Here is an 18,744-nt window from a genome sequence, read left to right as displayed (position 1 = left end):
TTACTCTCTCTGAGGCCTTTGACAGGTGGAAGGTTCTGTGCATACAGAAGTTCTCGCTGGAGCTGGGTGGAATTCAGTGTTTTCTTCATTTCTGTGTGCTTGTGATGGGAGAGAAGCTTAGGGAAAAGGAGTCAGTTTGATTAGGTACTGATTTTGTCACCCTTGATTATTAATTTATTTCTAAATAGGGGAACATAACTTAGGGTCATCTCCTTCTTTATAGCATCTTTTTAGCACAGCTTTATTTGGGTAGGTACAGTTGCCGTCTTAGGATTCAAACGGTTATGACTTTATTACCAGTAAATTACGCCAGCACAGTATCGTTCAGGTCAGTGAAGCTGTGAGTGTGCAGACAGATGCTTTTCACATTAAACATCTAGAATTGCATTATGCTATTTGTATGCGGGTCGAGTGAGTGGAATTCCTGTTATTGTTAAGATACAGAGTGCATTTAGTATCGATCCATTTGATGGATTCATCACAAATAACAGGAACTAATTTATGCTTTGCCCAAAGCTGATATAAAGCATTCCAGTGCAGGGAGAGCATTTGTTTACTGCAGACTTGGAACTGTAGCAAAATGGAGAAATCCAGAAGCAGGTAAGCAATAACAAGATGCTACCTTGTTAAAGAGCTCAGCTGTGATTTTTTTTTTTTTTCAATTATGACATCTTATGCATGGGACAGAAGAAAGTTGAGTTATTCTCATATGAGGGCTTATTCGTCTCTATGGAGCATTACTAATCAGAAAGTGTTCCTCTTAAAACAGACAACAAACACAAACGCCCCCCCCCCCCCACCAAAAACCCCCAAAAGCATCGTGAAACACAACTTTATGTGGGTTTATGTATCATAACATTCAAATATAAAAATTATGTTCTTGAGCTTGAGATATTAGACTGGAATGTAAGATATTTGGATATAGTTTTTGTCCCAACCACAGATTTATTCTGTGGTATTAGTCAGTTTTCTTATTCTTCACGTGCTTTTTTGTAACTTTACATCCTTCTTCAACTCTTACTTTTCGTGGTTACTTGACATAAATTCTCATGGGCATGGGCTGTCATCACTACATATGTGTAGCACATACAGTGTTTCAAATTTAGGAATAATCTGTTAAAAATTACATATGTTGGAAAATCATTAAGTATTCACATGCCTTAGACTTTAATACAAAACTTTTACATGTTCTACCCGAGCTTGATTTTTTGATTACTTTGTGTTACATTGTCATTGCATATGGTCAGACCAGCTTTACCTTTGGAGCAGATTAGATGGTTTTAAAGGGAATTGGGCCTAATAGATGTGTACAAGAATTCATGCTGAAAGCTATTTTGCATAAATTTAAAAGTGCCTGAAACACTTTTCTTCAAAAGTGCATACAGCTGCCTTAACTGCACATCTTGACATGAACAGAATTATTCTGTCTGCTGGATGGGGCCCACCTCTTTCAGAAAACATTCAAATAATATTTTATAGGAGAACAAGAATTTAACTCTCTCACAAAATATAGGTCTTGTTTTCTTTCATTGGCTTTGTTTTAGCTCCTTGCAGCTTGCTGGAACAAGCCAAAAATACTGTATTACCTCCTATGAGATTTTGTGTGTGTGTGGCGGGGTTGGGTTTTGGTTTTGTTGTTGGGTTTTTCCCCCTCCCGCAATGATTTATTGTTAATACTGTGAGCGGTTATTCAGCTGAACTCCTGAAACTTAGTAGTCTGGATTGTTCCAGTAACTTTGTGGAACCAACATTTTTTTTCTAGCTGCAGCCATGTTTTTCCTAGCTCAGTTCAGGTGATTATTAGGGTGAGACTTCAGACTATCCTCTTCTGTTGCCTGTTACGAGGTTCAAGAATGTGTTTGTGGTTCTAATGTGCAAATTTTCAGGGTGGTGGCAGTATTTGTTTTGGGAAAGAAGCTTCAATACAACTGGTTCAGCAAGTTTTATCTGGTTAGATTTTTTTTTATCATTCTTGTTTTCAGAAAATTACTGAGGCAAAGTACTTAGAATTCATAAAAACATACTTGTTATTTTTTAGATTAGAACTACGTGTGAAAGTAAACTGTATGATGGAAAAATATGCCTAATTTTGCTTTTTAATGATGAATATGTAAAAACAGGAAGGGATTTTTAGGTTTTTTTAAAGAAGAAACACATTTAGTTAAAATATGAGGAAAACTAGGAAAGAGTTCCTTGTAAAAGAACTGTATATATAAAGTGCATTTCATGTTAAAATGGGAAATTCTCACTTCAGTTCCCTAATCCTCAAGAGAGTTTTTCAGCAATAGACAGAATACCTTGATATGTTCAAGAATAAAAGGCAGAAAAACACATTCAAATCTTCTCTGTAAAGGCACACTGTATGCATACACATGGGAGGGGAAGCACAAATGTATTTTAGTGCTTTTCCATTTCATTTCATTAGAGGAGAAAGGAATTGTCTGTGACGTGATTGCGCTGAAATGTGTCTTCCTGCTTGTCTTGGGGAAACAACTTTAAAATTCCAGATAGTGAAAAATGCCTGATAAAAAGACAATAAACGTGTTTTAACATTTTGTAGCTGTCAACTTCTATATGATTGTATACATTTGTTATAGATTAATTTATTGAAATAATGCCGCTTCTTTGCAGTTAATGTAGTTTTACACAAAATATTTCTTCTTTTAAGTTCAAAATCTCTGAAGACGCATGAAACCCGACAACTACCTAGGCATCAAATGCATGCAACTGGGCAGTCTGTTGCTCCCCAGTCTGCCAGACATCAATTTCAGGACAGAGGTCATGACAATCTGGATCAAGTTGGGTATACCTGGCATCAAAGAAGAAGGTTAAAAGAATTCCAAACCAGGTGATAAGTACAAAATAATTTTCACTGAATGGAGCAGGGGGATCAGACCTAAAGAAGTCTGGTTTTAGTAGGACAAGTGCAGGCTGAGGCAAAGGTTTTATTCACAGGCATGCCAGACAATTCTGAAGATGTCTTGTGGTAACTTGAGAACATGCATTGGCACAGTCAGATTTCGTACATTGTTGATTTTCTAATGTAAAGTTAAAAAATGGCTATTTAACAATATGCTTTGATGGGGACTGCCAGGTAATGATTTAGTCTTGCCCTCCTCTTGTGTTTCTTTATTTCTTTTGTTTGTTGAAGGAATCTTGACAAAGGTGGGATGGTAATTGTTTAGAGATTAAAAGCCTAATATTTGTTGAACAAGTAGAGCTGATCTAGCAACTCAGACTTGCTGAAAGAGGGAGGCCCTGTTCATGGCTGTGTGTTTTAATTAATTACCTTGTGATGTCTTTGGTGCTTATTGGGGCCTTCTGTGAGCCAATTAACTCTTAAATCTGTTTGGAAAAAAAAGGGGGGGGTAAAGGGTGATAATATCACAATCACAGATTAGTGAGTTGAGCTGGTACTAGGAGAAGCTTGCTGAAAAGCGGAACTGCTGTGGGGGAGGTAGGAAGAAGGAAGATCTGCTGGTTTCAGGCAGGGGTAAACATTAGATTGGCTCGAGTATTCTGGAAACAAGTCTGACTCAGCTGGTTGACTTCAGGGAAACAGTGATGTTACTGCTTCTAAATCACAAAAAGGCTCCCCAGTTAATCAGCAGCCTGCTCATTAGTATCATTGGGTGTAAGTGGGCTGCTTGGAAGACATTTCAGCTGCCTAGGTTTCCTAAAGAAGTATTGTCCCAGTTCAAGTCTTGCAATGATGCTTTGGGCCTCTGTTTATGCTTGGTGAATAGTCCTGTTAAAGGTACTAATTTCAGGGTGTGAATATTTCGTATATGTGTTGATCTCTGAAAACCAAGACCCTTAGTTTCATTACTGAAACTAGCATAAAAGTTCCTATTTTTACTGCTGCCTGGGAATTAGCAGAGGAAGAGTACAAAGGCAACTAACCTTTCCTTATATTCCAGATACCTAGCAAGGAAATTCTTCTATCTGTGGGCAAAAAAGACATTTGGACAAGTTCTCCCTTCCAAAGCCAGGTAGATAAAATTACAGAAATCAAGGGTGGGTTTTTTTTGTGGTTTTTTTTTTTTTTTATGGTTTAGTGCTGTACCATTGGGCTAAGAGAGTACTGGCTGCCAAGAAAATACTTGGGTGTCTTTTGAGATCACTTGAAGGTTTCCTTTGAATACCCTTCTTGCTCCTGCTTTTTGTTTGTTTTTAATAATCATGGTTAAACTTTACTAACTAAATTCATAGGAATTGCGGTTGTCTTGATGAAGTTGAACTGTATGTACATATAAATGATGGGGTATGATTGTGACACCTGCTTTAAATTTAACAATTTTTCAAAGTTATAACTAGAGATAGATCTTGAAATTCAGTTCATTTTACTGTTTGCACTATTGCTCTTAATGTATATCTATATATGCTTTGTATCTGTCTGACTTTGAAATACCTGTGGCGGATAATTCGTTTCTGTTGTTAGTGTTCTGTCAGCTACTGAAAACCAATGCTTTGATACTCTTTTGTTTTGCTTTAATTTGCATGTTCATTCTTGTTTGACCACATGCTTAGGAACTGAAGCAGTTCCCAGTGGAAAAACCTGCATTTGTTACAGTCAGAATAAGATCAGGCCCTTAATTATCCGATTTCCTTGTACTACTGTATCAAATTTATTCTATGTCTGCCTTAGCTGGTAAACTGAAGTTGTCCTGTGAACCTTACCGTTCCTGCTATCCTGTACACTGAACTTGCACTACTTTGGCTGTGTGTAAATTCAGGACAACGATTATTTTATTTTTTTTTAGGAGGATGAGTAGAAATATGTTTTATAAAGTTCAGCAAGGAACATAAGCAATAATTAATTGCCTTTTTAGATTTAAGAGTCCCTAGATTTTCATAGTTTTTATTTGCAATGTTCCATTAATGCACCAAGTCCAAAAAAATAACGTATAGCTCATTTCTCTTTCTTTTTCTTTTCTTTTCTGCTTGAGTGCTTGGAATGACTTAGCAACTTGGCTTGGGGTAGGTAGCTATGAATTGCAACTTGTGAGAGGATTCATATGTGTTTTACTGAGGGACCTCTAGGTATTCTGGGCCTAGCCCTGTTGTTATTACAGATATGACCAATTTCATTAAGCTAGTGGGATAGTTGTGATCAAAGGTTGTGAGTCTGTGCTTGTGTACTTTTTGTTTGTTAGCTTGTATGTTTTCATGGGTCTTTCTATTTTCCTTCTCTCCATCACAAAGACAAAGAGATGTGAGATTTTTTGAGAGTATTCCTACTCCAGTTGATGAGACTTTCCGGTTCTTAGGCTGCTGCCCAGGTCATCTTGACCACATGGAAAAATGTTTGAGAGAATATTTTAAAACTAAAAAAAAAAGGAATTGCTTGAAATAGTAGATTATGACCATTATTTTTAGTTAGGTGATCAAAATCCTAATTCCCTCATGCAGACCCTCCTATATTTGAATTTTTAGTTGTTCACAGTTCAGTTGAAATGTAGTATCTCTTCTTACCTGGTCAGGTACGTGTTAATTAAATCTGGGTATAAAAGCAGAGACTCTTCTACTGAGGTTAAAGAATTTGAAGGTCATATGTGACTTGTGAATCCATTTTGTGCATGGCTTAGCATCCATTGGAAGGAGAAGGTACATGAGCAGATGAACAGCTTTGTTTTTAGCATAGATGATGTGCAGCTAGCTGAAGGAGTTCTTAAGCCTATTTAAGTGTTCTTTGGGAAGATTTTATATTTGGGATGACTTAAGATCAGCATGCTGTTTCTAAGAACACAATAGAAATATCAAGGCATTATAAAATCTGAAGTAGCTTTTTTATTTATTTCTATACATAAAATATTTTGTGTTAAAATAACAAAGAACAAAATTAGCAAGGAAAATACACATATTATCAACGGTGCTGGTTGTTTGAGTAAAACACAGAACTGAGGATAGAAGATGCGAGTAGGTCTAAAGTCATCTGGCACTGCGATATTTGGCAAGTCAGTTAACAACATCTGTCTTTCCTTCCTTGACTTTATGTGAAGTATTTACAGTCAGTAAGCTGATTGCTTCTTGTCGTACTTCACAGAGTCTTGGAGTAAAGTGTCACAGTAGGGTAGTGTCTTTTAAATGCTGTTAGGCTAATCAGACAAGACTGGAAAAGAGGTAGCATAAACTTCATTAAAACTGATTTGTGGTCAACCTGATAACCTGTATGAAGTTTCCCATGTCCAAATCTTTCCGCTGTTTAGATGCTTTTATAACCAGAAGATTCTTCAAAAAACTTTTGGAGACTGGAAGGACTGGTGGACTGTTTGCAGGGAAAGGAAGCTCAGCCTCAGAGCAGACAGCCATTACAGGTTTGTGAAATGACTTCCTATTATTGTGTGTATATAGCAACATGAGAAATTTTCCTTAGGTTCTGAAGGTGTTATTAATACCAGTAAGCAAGTTACATCAACAGTACCTCTAGGCCAAGAGCAATGTCTTAATTGCTTATTTTCATATTCCCCCCGCCCCCCCCGCCTTTTTTTTTTTTGCTTCTGTTTTAGGATGAAGTCAAAATTTCCTATCCAACTTATCTTTAGAGTGTGACTGAACTTGAAAGAATCCTACTTTTAGGCATTGGTAGCTATTTCACTGAAAGGCGCTTTTTTAATTTTTCAGGCATTTACTCCATAATTTGATATTCAAGGCTTGGAGAGCCTATGTATGCCAGCAACAAGGAAAGAGGAACAAATATTATGTTGCAGAATCTCATGGTAAGTGAAGTGATGGTAACTACCTTTATTTGGGGACATACTGAGGTGGGAGTTTCCAAGGGAAATATTTATACAGAATCTCTGTCCCTTGTAAATGTTTGCACGTTGACCTCCCCCCCCACCCCGTGGAAGTGTAATACTTTTAGGTGCAGATGGTTGTCTAAAGCCGGCAGGGAAGGTCTGTTTGATGCACTACTGTGTAGCTATATAGTTATTTAGGGATGCTGGTGAATAAGCTTAAGGGCCTCTCCATCTGCTCCGGATTGTGTTGTTTGTTTTTGGGCGGCTGGTTTGGTTGGTTTTTTGGTTTTGTTTGTCTGTTGGGGTTTGTTTTGGTTTTTTTACTTTATCACAATATGTGTTCAAATAGATATTTTTTGATAGAGAATTCCAATAACACATTCTATCAACGGTGGCTATAGAAATTAGATAATCATTCCCTGTGATATTAACTGCACATATTTTATCTGTATTCACTATTCCTTCCAGCTTGTGTCTTGCAATGGAAAAGAAGCCCAAGCTTTCGAAGTGCCCCTTGTCTTACTGTGTAGATTCTTTGTTCTGCAATGGATTTGTCCTACTGATGAAGTTGCCTGTATTGGTTGCAACTTCCTTTGGTTTCAGGGAATATCTGTTTGCCTGAAGGGGAGGATGACCCTCTTTTAAAGATGATACTGTGGTTTTGTTCTGTGCTGATTTGCAAAACAAGTTAACTGGTCTCTTTGCATATGAATGTAGCCTCAGAATATTATACAGACTGGCACGTTTGGAAACAAACTGATAGGCTGTCTAGATTTCCTTTCTTACTGAGTGAGGCCAGAGTACTTACAGAAGCAGCTGTGTGTTAGTCAAAAAGATAGAAAAGTGACCTGTTTTAAGGTAGGTTAATACTTGATTCACTGGATCACAAGGAAATCTTAAAAAAAAAAAAAGTGTGGGTGGTTTTTTTTAGTGCAAGGGTGAAGTGGCATAAAATCCATGGTGGTTTTGGATTATTTCTTTCTAATAACTTTGCTTCAATAGTGTCAGTTCTGACAAGCCAGACTGTTGTGAGGAGAAAGTGCAGTGCACTGCATAAAGTGGTAAACTGGAATTTGTGACACCACTTCTGTTTTTAGCTGCGTGACCAGCCTGCTAAATAAACTTGACTTGTTTCTGGTTGATTTCTCTGCTTGTAATAGAGAATAACTCTTGAAAAGCTACTGATGAACCTGATGAACTTTTTTTTTTTAAACGAACCAAAGAAAATCCTGTAATTCTTACCCAACGGGGTTGTTACGCTGAATATTGTTATACAATTATATACCCTGTAAGCACTGAAGACAAAGCAATGCCATTGTCTAATAATTCACGCTGCTCTGAACAAGTGGCATGATGCTGTCAGCGTTTCAGAGTCTTGTCAGTGTGACACCCTCAGCCAGGGTGGATGGTTGCAGCTGCGGCTCTGGTGGCTGTTGTTTCAGCGTTTCCCACGAGGTGTCACTACGGTTGAGTTGAGTGGAGGTCGGGGACAAGTGGTGTTATGGAGTGGTTAAAAAATGCTAGATTCTTGCATGAACTTAAGATGCTGTAATTTTTTTGTTGTGCACAGCAAAGAAGCAAAAATTGCTCAGGACCTGGCAGCACTGGCTGGTTTATGTTGATGTTCAAAGGACAAAACATGGGATGCAGTCTGTGGCACTGGCATTCAGGGAAAGAAGCTGTTTGCGGTAAGAATGGAGCGGAAACAGGCAGAGAGGCACTGACTAGAAGGCCATGGTTTTTCCCTGTGTTCTGTTATCTTTTCTTGCGCTGGCTTTGTTCCATGTTTGACTTTTTTTTTAATTCTTTTTGGGGTGTGTGTGTCTCTGAATTCTTCTGGTACACCCATAGACTGTGAACTTAAGATTGTTGTTCATACCTTTTTCCAGTGAGAGGAAGGTGATTTCTTGCACCAAACTATGGAACCTGCGTTTGAACATGTCTATAACATTGTTTTGGCAGCATATCATGGGCAGTGTGGAGAAGACGACACTACCAGAACTGCACTGGACATAAAATGAATATTTTGGCTCTGCAGCATTGGGCCCAGAGCCTGCAATTTCGAGTAAGTCCAGGAGCTTCAGCTACTACCATTTCTGACGTTTATGCTGCACGCACGTGTGAATAAAGTTGCAGATTAATAAAAAATAGGCCTTATACTCATTTGCTTTGCAAATTGCAGTACTTATGATGGAAGAATGTATTAGGACATGAGGAAATGGAATGAAGCTGCGTCAGGGGAAGTTCAGATTGGACATTAGGAAAAAGTTCTTCACTGAGAGGGTGGTCAGTCACTGGAACAGGCTCCCCAGTGAAGTGGTCACGGCACCAAGCCTGTCGGGAGTTCAAGGAGCGTCTGGACGATGCTCTTAGTCATATGATTTAGTTTTAAGTAGTCCTGCGAGGAACAGGGAGTTGGACTCGATGATCGTGATGGGTCCCTTCCAACTTGAGATATTCTACAATTCTATGAAGAAGGTCAAAACAATTTTTTTACAAGAAAAATTTCTTTACAAGAAATCTAGGCAAAGCAAACTGGATCCATGTCTTGTATTTGCTAGGAAGCAGACTGTCCAAATATTGTCTTATATGATGCTTGATGATAGTGAAAGTATCAGAGTTCTCTCCACTAGAGAAACTAGCCACAGGTAAATAAGAGGTAAAAGAAAACAGGTGTGTGAGTTTGCAGCTGTGGCATTTTGAGCAGGGCATGAAGGGTAGTTGCATCCAGCTCTCTAGAATGCCGAACTCCACAGAGGTCCAATCCACTGTCCTGTTAGGAGGCAAGATAGCACTTGCTGTTTGACAGCACCTTGCCTCTTTGTAAGACAACATTTCTTACGTCCTAATGAATTTCTGTGAGCATGTTTAACTCCATTTTGGGGTAAGAAAATACAGTCCAGCATTTTGTATTCTTGAGAGGTTGTCAGCTCCTTCAGTAAATTGTTCATCTTAGCGGAAGTGAGGAGAGTGTGGTTTTCTTTCACTGGAACTGTGGCTTTTTGTCCCTTTCATTAGAAACAGGTGATGGTATTTAATTTGGCCTGCTCTGTAAGATGGTGACACTGCCTGTTTGAGGCCAGTATTCTACTAAGGAGAAATTGGGAAATCGTATCATATCTCAAGATGTGATTCTCTTTTATATGAAAATCCTCTGAAAGAAAGCCTGTTGTCCAAAAAGTATTATTTTGGCCTTTTAATGGAAAAAGTGTGAAAGTATCAAAAAAGGAAAGAAGTTTGATATCGACATTCTTTCTTTAACCTTTTCTATGCTCACATTCCTTTGGCGTTTGTTTGTTTGTTTTTGTTGTTTGTTTTTTTTCCCGTTGTGGGGAGGAACCTCATTGGTCATGGCTTTCACCTTTAGATCTTACATGGAATTTCCTACTGCCTGTGTGTTCTTCCTCTTCTCTTCTTTGTTCTACTTCCCTAATCTTGTCCGTTTTTTTCCCCTTACTGCCCTCCCTCCTCAATTGTTCTGTCAGGCTTGGTTGCAGTGGCGAGAGCTGTATTTGTATAGCCAGAATGACAAGCAGAAGGAGAGTAGGGCAATAACTCACCATCAGCACTGGGAATTGAAGAGATGCATGGAAGCGTGGCTAGGATACTTAAACCTCCACAGAGCAAAGAAACTTCAGAACGGTGAGTGAAAACGGTGAGTTAGGACAGAATGGGCCTCATCCCCTTTGCTTAGGGCACAGTGATGTGTTTTTTCTATTTTAGGAGACGCTGCAATGTTTCTGCTTGCTCAACAGATGATGAGATGCAACTTGGACTGTACACTGTTACAGGCCTGGCTAGCTAAGGTTATACACTGAACAGAAAGATCACCTGCTTTCCATGTGATTTAAAAGAAAATGCTTTACAGTTCCCTTGACGAAAACTTGCACATTGCATATTATATTCGGACTGAGATATCTGTGAGAAGGACGTATTCAGGACTATTATCAGTCAGTCTGTGTGGGTTTTCTTGATAGTCAGACAAATCACAACTCAGACAGGATGGTAAAGATTATTACACCAGTTCTTTTGTTTCTTCCCTTGAAGTCACTGGAATGAGTTCAGACATTTGTGTGAATTGCCTGTTGATCGGTGGTAGTGGAAAAGAATCCAGCTTGGATATCTGGGAACTAGTAATAGGAGTATGCTGACATGTAAGCAAGCTTGTATATGTTGAACAAGTGATGCAGTGTCTTAACTTCCCCTTCTTAAGTCAGTACGTTAAAATGTAAAGTAGTACATTTAAAAGTAAAGCAGTATGTTACTGCTTTAAAACTGCCTTTGTGATCAATAGGAAGAATATAGTCCGTAGCTGAGTGTTGCTGTGAATTCTTACTAGCATTTTCAGTGTTAGAGCTTCTGTCACTTCAGAACCAGTGGCTTAAATGTCATGGCCTTAAATGTCATGGCCTCATCTGATATAAATGAGCCCAGGAAGGAGCAAGTCATGAGTAATTTGTGTGTTTGTTTTCTAGAGCTGGCCCAAGAGCATCACCAAAGCAGGATAGTCCGGCAGTGTTTCTCTGATTGGCGGCTGTCATGGGAGTGTAGGAGAAGAATGCATGCTCACCGAAAGGACATTGAAAAACTAGCAGCAAGGATTGCCTTATGGAGAGTCTTTGCACACTGGAAGCATTGTATCCAATCTGTATTTAGTCCCTAGCAGGGACAGGTTGAAAGCATTCCTGCAGGGGAAAGATCTGGTTAATAAGCAGGAATGTTGTGCAGTAGCACGGGTGACAATAAACATGTTATCAGAAAGATGTACGTAAGGCCATACTAACAATTCTTAAAACTGTTGCAATTACAGTATGTTAGCCTGTTGACAGCTAAGAGCCTGCAGAAGATAATTTAAGGCTGGGGAGGAATTTCTTACTTAACAGTGAATCAGAAATGTATTGTGATAAACCAGCAAAATCTAAAAACTTGACTGTAATCAAAACTTGCACAGGTAACAGTGCTGGAAATTCAAATATTGAAGCAAATTTAGATGGAGATCTAGTGCCCCTCTGTGGGAGAAGGTTGTGTATATATCAGGATGGATGTTTCTGTGTAAAAGATACTTTAACTCAGTGACAGATGTACTGTGTGTGGAAGAGACTCAACAGTGTGAGCTGGCTGAAAAACACTACAAGCATCATCTGTTGGTAAGAGCACTGTTATGCATCAGGTGGAAGAGGCTGTGGAGAGAATTAAAATACTTCTGACTGGCAGTGTGCCTTTAATACTAACAGTGGTGTGTGGGTGTTAAGTGGGGGATGCACCATTTTCTGCCATGGTGAGTTTGGATCGGGCATCAGGTTTCTAAATTCCAACTATTCTGGAATCTGCCAGTTGAATCCAAATGGGGAAACCATGCTGCTCTCCAAAATAGTTTTTCTTCCAATTGGGAAACTGGTGAAGTAGCAGATTAATCTTGATGGTATTGGGCTGCCATGCTGCCTGGCCATTTCACCATGAGATTGCATTTTCCCCTTGATTTTCCCTGATTTTTTTTTTCTTCTCACCTCTACCCCAAATGTTTCTGTCTGCTTACACTGTTTTGCAACAAGAATTATTTTTTTGCCTCTGTAGTAATGCATACATGCTTCTTTTCACGAGTCCAAAGATAGCTTATTGCATATGCAGGTAGTTGAGTAAGTGTCTCTTTTTTTTTTTTTTTTTTTTTTTTTAAAAAAAGAAATCCTTGAAGGCTGTCTGAAAGGTGGGCACAAGCAAACCTCCAGCTTTTTTGGAACTGAATTGTTTTAAAGTGTGGATCAGTACCTATCATCAAAAGAATGGCAATAAAGCTGTTTGGATCATAGATTGAAAATGTTAGTGACTATAAGAGCACTTTAAGGCAGGATGCTCTCATAATGCTATTTACCGTGTTCATCCCTGAATCAAGATACTGTGGGATTGTAGACCAGAAGACCTTGTGCAGAGGAGACCTAAAAGGGAAGTGGATCTTTTCTGTTTTTGATAAGGAGCGAGTTATAAGTCTTGAACTGAAGGAGGAGATAGATTGGGAAAGGACTTGGGTAGTGGTGTTGATAGCTGAATAAGGAGTTAGATGTCTCGCAATAAAACCCTGGGAAAGTGGAAGGGAATTCTAGTTTAGCTGGAGAAGTGGCAGTTTGTGAGAGGAAACTGATGCATGGCTTTGAGTTCATAAATCTTAGCTATTGCAAGGAGTAGCATCAAACATAGATTGTTTGTAAGGAGCAGCCAGTTCTAAACTTACCAGTGCTTGCTGATTGGAATTACATGAAAGCTGTGTACATTTCTTGTTACAGAAACTTGGTTTTAAGGGTCTTTGGCAGAATGTCATGAACACACGTCTTCAGCAAATGAGAAAAAATCTGTCATACCGTCAGCATCAAGTTACAGTGAGTTTAACTTTTTCTTGTTCTTGTGTTAGTTTTTCTTGAGCCTATTGGCTTCCACTTTCACCTACAAAATACTGTTTTATTAAATCAGTGGCTTTGTTGCTAAATACAAAAATAACACAAGAGATTTTCTGTGGCAAATCAACTGTCAGTCTTAGATACATTATTTTAGTTTTCTGTTTTCCTGTTTATGGTGACTTTTTCTTTTACCAGAAAGATTCATAGCAGGTTATAAAACAAGTTTGGTATATGAAGCAATGCAGGAGGCAACCATTGCAGCATGTAGTTTCAGTAGGACATTTAATAATTTCCTTCTTTGCATTCTTCTCCCTCAATATCTATGTTTTTTCATGTCTTTGTTGTTTTGTTTCAGGTTCTGCAGAAGTTCTGGAACTGTTGGAAGTCCCGTTTGGAAGAGAAAGAGGAAGAACAGCAGCAGGCCTTAATATCAGTGGCTCATGCCCGTTATAGGTATGCAGAGAAATATTAATATGAAGTTGTACAAATGTGGGATTTGTGGGCCTTTAGTTCTCTTTTAAAATCTGGTAATACCTTTGGGGGCATGACCATCCTGATGCCAATTGCTCTTATATTTTCTATGAGTAATGGACAATTTACATCTCCTGCTTCTCTGTGAAATGTGAGAGGGAGATTGATTAAGCCTAGCTCTGAGGCTTGTTTAGATTTAAGAGCTGGACGTTTTACTGGTAAGAGCAGTAGGTTGCAGCATGAGCACAGACACAGCTCAAAACACTTGCTGCTGCTTTACTCTGAGGAGGAGCAGAGGGAGTTGATGGCTCATGTATGCTACCTCTGCTGCTAGAGGTACTCTAAGACTGAAGGTAAGGCTTTTTTGTAGAAGCTAAATTTATTTAGTCCTAGGAATAAGTCAACATTAACAAAGCAGCCAGAAGGCTTTTAAATTTTACCTGTGGAGTTTGGTGGGGAGTACATGTTTGTTATGATGAAGTTGAAAGAGTATATATTTGATTCTTACACTTCCTCTGTCTATTAGTTCTTAATGCTGCTTTCAGTTCGTTCCAAAATTGCAGGACGTGCAAGTACTCTGAACTTTGTTGCCTTAGAACTTTCTTGATTTTTGGGTGAAGCTTAGCAGGAGAGAATGAGACCTCTACAAGACAGGTCTGTGCTACTCAGTACAGCATCCTGTACTCTTCAGTTTCAACTCCAGCCCCAGGATCTGAGTGCTGTAAACACTTCAACCACAATATTATGGTGTTGCTCTCAAACAAATGAAACCTGTTGAGATGTCACCATGTTAGTATATTAGTGCAACGAGCCACATAGTTGCTTGGTTTAAATTAGATGCAGGGTAATAAGGGAAGGAAGGGAAGCTTCATTCTGTCATGTAAGCTTATGTGTGATGTTCTTTATCAGCTTAGCACAGCCTGTATTCAAAAAGATACTTGATTTTACTACAGCTCAGAGAACTACCTTGTGGCCTAATCAGTATCTTCCACTCAATAAAATTTCTATCTCATTTCTTTTAATCCTCCCAGCAGAGTTTGCTTTAAGTACTAAAGTATTTTATGATGCTATTAAAACCTATTTCCCATTTTCTGTATTAGAATACTAACAAAAAAAAGTTTGCTTTCCTTGGGAAAGGGTGTGTTTGGAAATCTGCTCTTACAGTGAGTCCCTTCCTGGGACATTTTCCTGTGTAAGTTAGAGAGAAAAAAATGTTGTTTAACATTGAATCTTCTTTCCTAGTAGACTTGGGACCTTGCATCTTTCATTGGCATCTTTCATCATTCTAGAACATGGTCACACCTGTGTTCTAGAGTCATACCTTTCCATCATCAGAAGCCTGGCTTCACAGTTGAAAAGCAAGCTGCAGAAAGTCTGTTTTGCCTTGGATATTGGCTTGCTTTTTGGGAGATTCACAAATAGGTTTGGAGGGCAGGCTGAATAACGAGGGCAGCTGCATTTCTGCAAGTGATTGAGTTTTTCCAACTGGTGTGAGAGTGCAGGTGTGGTGCATTAGCTTACCCTCTGGAGACAGAGAGAAAAGGCTCAAAGACTCAGGAAGTTAAGCTCAGTGAAGTTGAGTTGGAGCATGCAACTGCTGCAATGTAACGTATGTGTCTCTCACCAGGGAAGGGATGAACAAATGGTTCGAAGGCTCTTGTTGATTCAGTAGCCATACCTTGATTCCATGGGTCAGGAATGTTTTTGTGTGCAATCTTTTCTCTTTAGAAAGAGTATAAATGAAGTCCTATTTCCTGAACACAAAAGAAGAAAAATATAAGAAGTGTGTTCCTTGTTCAGAGGTCCAGGACTGCTTTCCAACCAGACCTAAGTAAAACTTTCATGGCAGCTTGCCAGAACTCAGCTTCCCTGTTGGTCCCTGATGCACATATGTGCTGTCTCACAAGTCAGTGCCCCGACTGCTGTATCGGGTGGTAAGACCCAGGAGATACCCCAGAAGAGCCATCAGTTGAGATTTGTGACTGTCTACAGATCAAAGACTCTTGCTGGCAACTCTAGGAAGACTTACTTAACTCATGTTGTTTACCAACCTATAAACTTGTAATGAGCTGTAACAGCTGCCTACTAAAAATTACCTGGTAAGAATCCAAAATATCTTTTAGGCCTCTCTAGACTAGAGAAGAGCTGGGACTTGCTGACAGTCTAATTAGTACGCCCACATGACTGAGTTCTGGAAATAACTGATGTGGTTTGAACTGGGTGCTATTTCTACTAGGCTGTAGCTCAGACTTCTGGACTAAGATACTTCTACCATATGCTTGTTCTGTGTGAGAGATGTATAGTGCTGAGTCACAAATATATATTAATTGCATTTTTGGGATACTATTTGATAATGACTCTTGTGCAACCCTGGGAGGCAGACTAGCAAGTATTATCTTCATCTAGAGAGAAAGAATCTTTGATAATAAGGGCAACTAACCTGACCTCATTCATGAAGGAAGGCTTTGGTAGAATCCCTTCAGTGTTGAGATCAGACCACGCTGCTCTTTATTATTTGTTGTTATAACAGTTTTCAAGTCCTATTACGATGCTTGTTTGGTTTGTTTGTTGGGGTTTTTTTGTTGTTGTTAAATGAAGAAGAGTAGGATTTTCAAACTATTTCCAAGGAAGGAGGGAATGGACTATATTTACAGTGGAGAAGAAATAAAAGGTGGTTATATAATTTTTTTCTGTGTGTGTTTGTACATAAAATAAATTCTTTGGTCAGAAGTCGGAACATCTTTTGAATTATCTGAATGAAAGCAGGGAGTTCTAATAACTTCAGAAAATTCATTAATCTTGTCTCATGTATTCTGGGCAAGATTTCTCTCCTGTGATGACGTTCTCCCTTTTTGCTTGCAGGAGGATGTTGATGAGACAGGTATTTGACACATGGTTGCTGAAGGTGTGCAAGCAGCAAGAATACCGAATGGGAGAGAGGAGGGTAAATGTAACTCTTCTACCTGGCCTTGCTTAGGAAATAGAGGGAATGATTTCTTAATCACTGTCTGTGAACATCAGTTAGCATGAGATGGACTCGGGTGTTGTAAATTCCATTTTCCCTGGTGGGGGATCAAGTCAGGGGAAACAGATTACAACCAATATTTAGTGATCAGATTTTTTAAGCTAAGCTGTTTATTAATAATAGAATCAAGCTGTTATTATTAGAGGATAACTATTCACACAGTTAATTCGCTTATTCCCTCACCCAGTAAATATGTGTGTGCTCTCTCTCTCTCACACTGTCTCTGTTTCATAGTTACCCAGTTGAAACAATAATAGTAATAAAGAGCCAACACCAGCCTATTTAAGAAGTGCAACAAACTAGTTGCTTCTTGGTAGGTGTCCAGAAAGTCCCTTAGGGGGTCCTTCATTTCCTAAGATGTATGTATAATCCTGTAGTCTTTATATATAGCAGCCACTGCCTTCTTTTATGTGGTCTGAATTACACAACTCATAGTTGATGGTAGCGTGTGTGGGTGGCCTTGTGCAGATATGGTTGACTCTTGGTGTTCTCAAGATTATCAGTTCTTGCGAATTCAACAGGATCCGTTTCTGGAGCTTATCGGTTCTTGGGAGTCTTTCACATGCTACTTATCAGCTTGTGTTCTTCCTCTCTTTGGCCTGCTGTTTTCTGATAACAGTTTCTCCATCCGCATGCATATAGGTACCTGTAGAACACGTTCACATAAACTCGCAGCAAAGGGGCTTTGATGACATGTGTCCATTGCTCTTCAACATGAGAAGAGGAAAGCAAATATCGGACAGTTCTGTGCATGTCACCTTTAAAGAATTGTCTTCTGTTGTTTGTAACTGGCCTGTGTCTTGAATTCATTGCCACCTTCTTTCCATTATAGGCTGTACTTCATTTTGAAAGGCAACTATTGCGTTGTTTCTGGTGCTTCTGGCGTAGAAGAACAGCTGCATGTTTGGAGGAGCAAGAGGGCTTGGTTCGTGCAAGAGATCACTACAGTAACTTGCTTCTGCTAAAGGCTTTCTGTCTATGGAAGCAAAATACTCAGGAGAGAAAAACAGAGTAAGAAGGTTTTTTAAAAGGGAGAATTATTTGGATTGGCCCTGTGGTGGCCTACTTTTGACAAAGCAGCATTTAATTCACAATGACTCTGACTCTTTATTTGTGCTTTAGAATCTGCTGCTTTGTCTTTCACTCAGTAAATGACTTACTGAAAATAGCAAGTGTGGACTCATGCCTGTGCTAGAGAGGTTCAGTAACATGGATTGCATTGTAGGAGAAATAATTAAATTATTTTTCCTGTAGGAGGCTCAAGGAGATGCAAGCCTCAAGATTTCACCATTCAAAGTGTCTGCAGCAGACTTGGAACAAGTGGAGGGAGGTGAGAGAGTTAACAGATGGGGAAGAGATTGAATCCTTTTTGTTATGTTCAGATTGCTTGTACCCATATGGCTAGAAATTAAATTGTTTATTTTAAACACTAGTCATTCCTAAGCCCTTCTCCCTTTTCAGGTGAACAAAACCAGTTCAGTGTGGGCGGAACACGAATTGTGTAGGGAGGAGGGGGAGTTCTTTGACTTCTTGTTCACTTGTCCAGGTATAGTGAGAACGGGACTATAGTTTAGGAGATTTATCTGGGAACAAAACCAGAGTTAGTGTGATGAGATTGTCCCTCGCCAATACTGTGTATGTCCTTCTCAAAACTTTCCTTAAGTTAGAAGTTTGCAGCAAAGCCATGGTGTATGGTCTGTCATTGTGTACAGGTCATAGCAGGCCCTATCAAACGGCACTTCGCTTTTATGCTGGGCCTTTTCCTTACCATGATGTGAGGTTCCAAATGTGCCTTGCAGCACGTCTTGAGAATCTATGAGAAATTTTGGAGTTGATACTAGTCTGTTGGTTCAGAACTGTTAACTTGAGTGAACTGCATCAGTCTTCAAGAGGATTCCTAAAAAGAGCAGAGAAAAAAAAACCTCAGCTAGGCCTTTTGGGGGAATAGTAGAGTGCAGCACCAGTTTGAGTGAGAACCTATTATAGCAAAATAAAGGACTGATGTTTCCCCAAAGACTGGGAATGGTCCTTCTCCCTCTGCTCTCTGCTGTTGCCTGTTTTCCCTCCACCATGTGTATGTATCTTTTTCTCTGCCCCCCCCCCCCCGTTTTTGGGGGGT

The 18,744-nt window shown here is 39.2% G+C and overlaps 1 protein-coding gene across 1 annotated transcript in view; it reads left to right on the top strand.

Annotated features, from left to right (window-relative positions):
• The first annotated feature begins 522 nt into the window (after positions 1–522).
• The window catches only part of SFI1 (SFI1 centrin binding protein), a 30,370-nt gene continuing 12,148 nt past the window's right edge, over positions 523–18,744 (top strand). The window contains exons 1-15 of the mRNA XM_009280002.1: positions 523–600; positions 2,669–2,848; positions 3,921–3,992; positions 6,210–6,317; positions 6,625–6,719; positions 8,311–8,428; positions 8,703–8,805; positions 10,226–10,382; positions 11,216–11,377; positions 11,820–11,887; positions 13,019–13,111; positions 13,485–13,582; positions 16,463–16,544; positions 17,458–17,636; positions 17,880–17,955. Coding sequence (XP_009278277.1) covers positions 581–600; positions 2,669–2,848; positions 3,921–3,992; positions 6,210–6,317; positions 6,625–6,719; positions 8,311–8,428; positions 8,703–8,805; positions 10,226–10,382; positions 11,216–11,377; positions 11,820–11,887; positions 13,019–13,111; positions 13,485–13,582; positions 16,463–16,544; positions 17,458–17,636; positions 17,880–17,955 — 1,611 coding nt within the window. The 5' untranslated portion in view covers positions 523–580. The remainder of the gene's footprint in view (positions 601–2,668; positions 2,849–3,920; positions 3,993–6,209; positions 6,318–6,624; positions 6,720–8,310; positions 8,429–8,702; positions 8,806–10,225; positions 10,383–11,215; positions 11,378–11,819; positions 11,888–13,018; positions 13,112–13,484; positions 13,583–16,462; positions 16,545–17,457; positions 17,637–17,879; positions 17,956–18,744) is intronic.

This window comes from Aptenodytes forsteri, unplaced genomic scaffold (assembly GCF_000699145.1).
Source record: "Aptenodytes forsteri isolate BGI_AS27 unplaced genomic scaffold, ASM69914v1 Scaffold323, whole genome shotgun sequence".
In the NCBI taxonomy this organism is placed as follows: domain Eukaryota; kingdom Metazoa; phylum Chordata; class Aves; order Sphenisciformes; family Spheniscidae; genus Aptenodytes; species Aptenodytes forsteri.
This window is presented reverse-complemented; position numbering and strand designations above follow the sequence as displayed.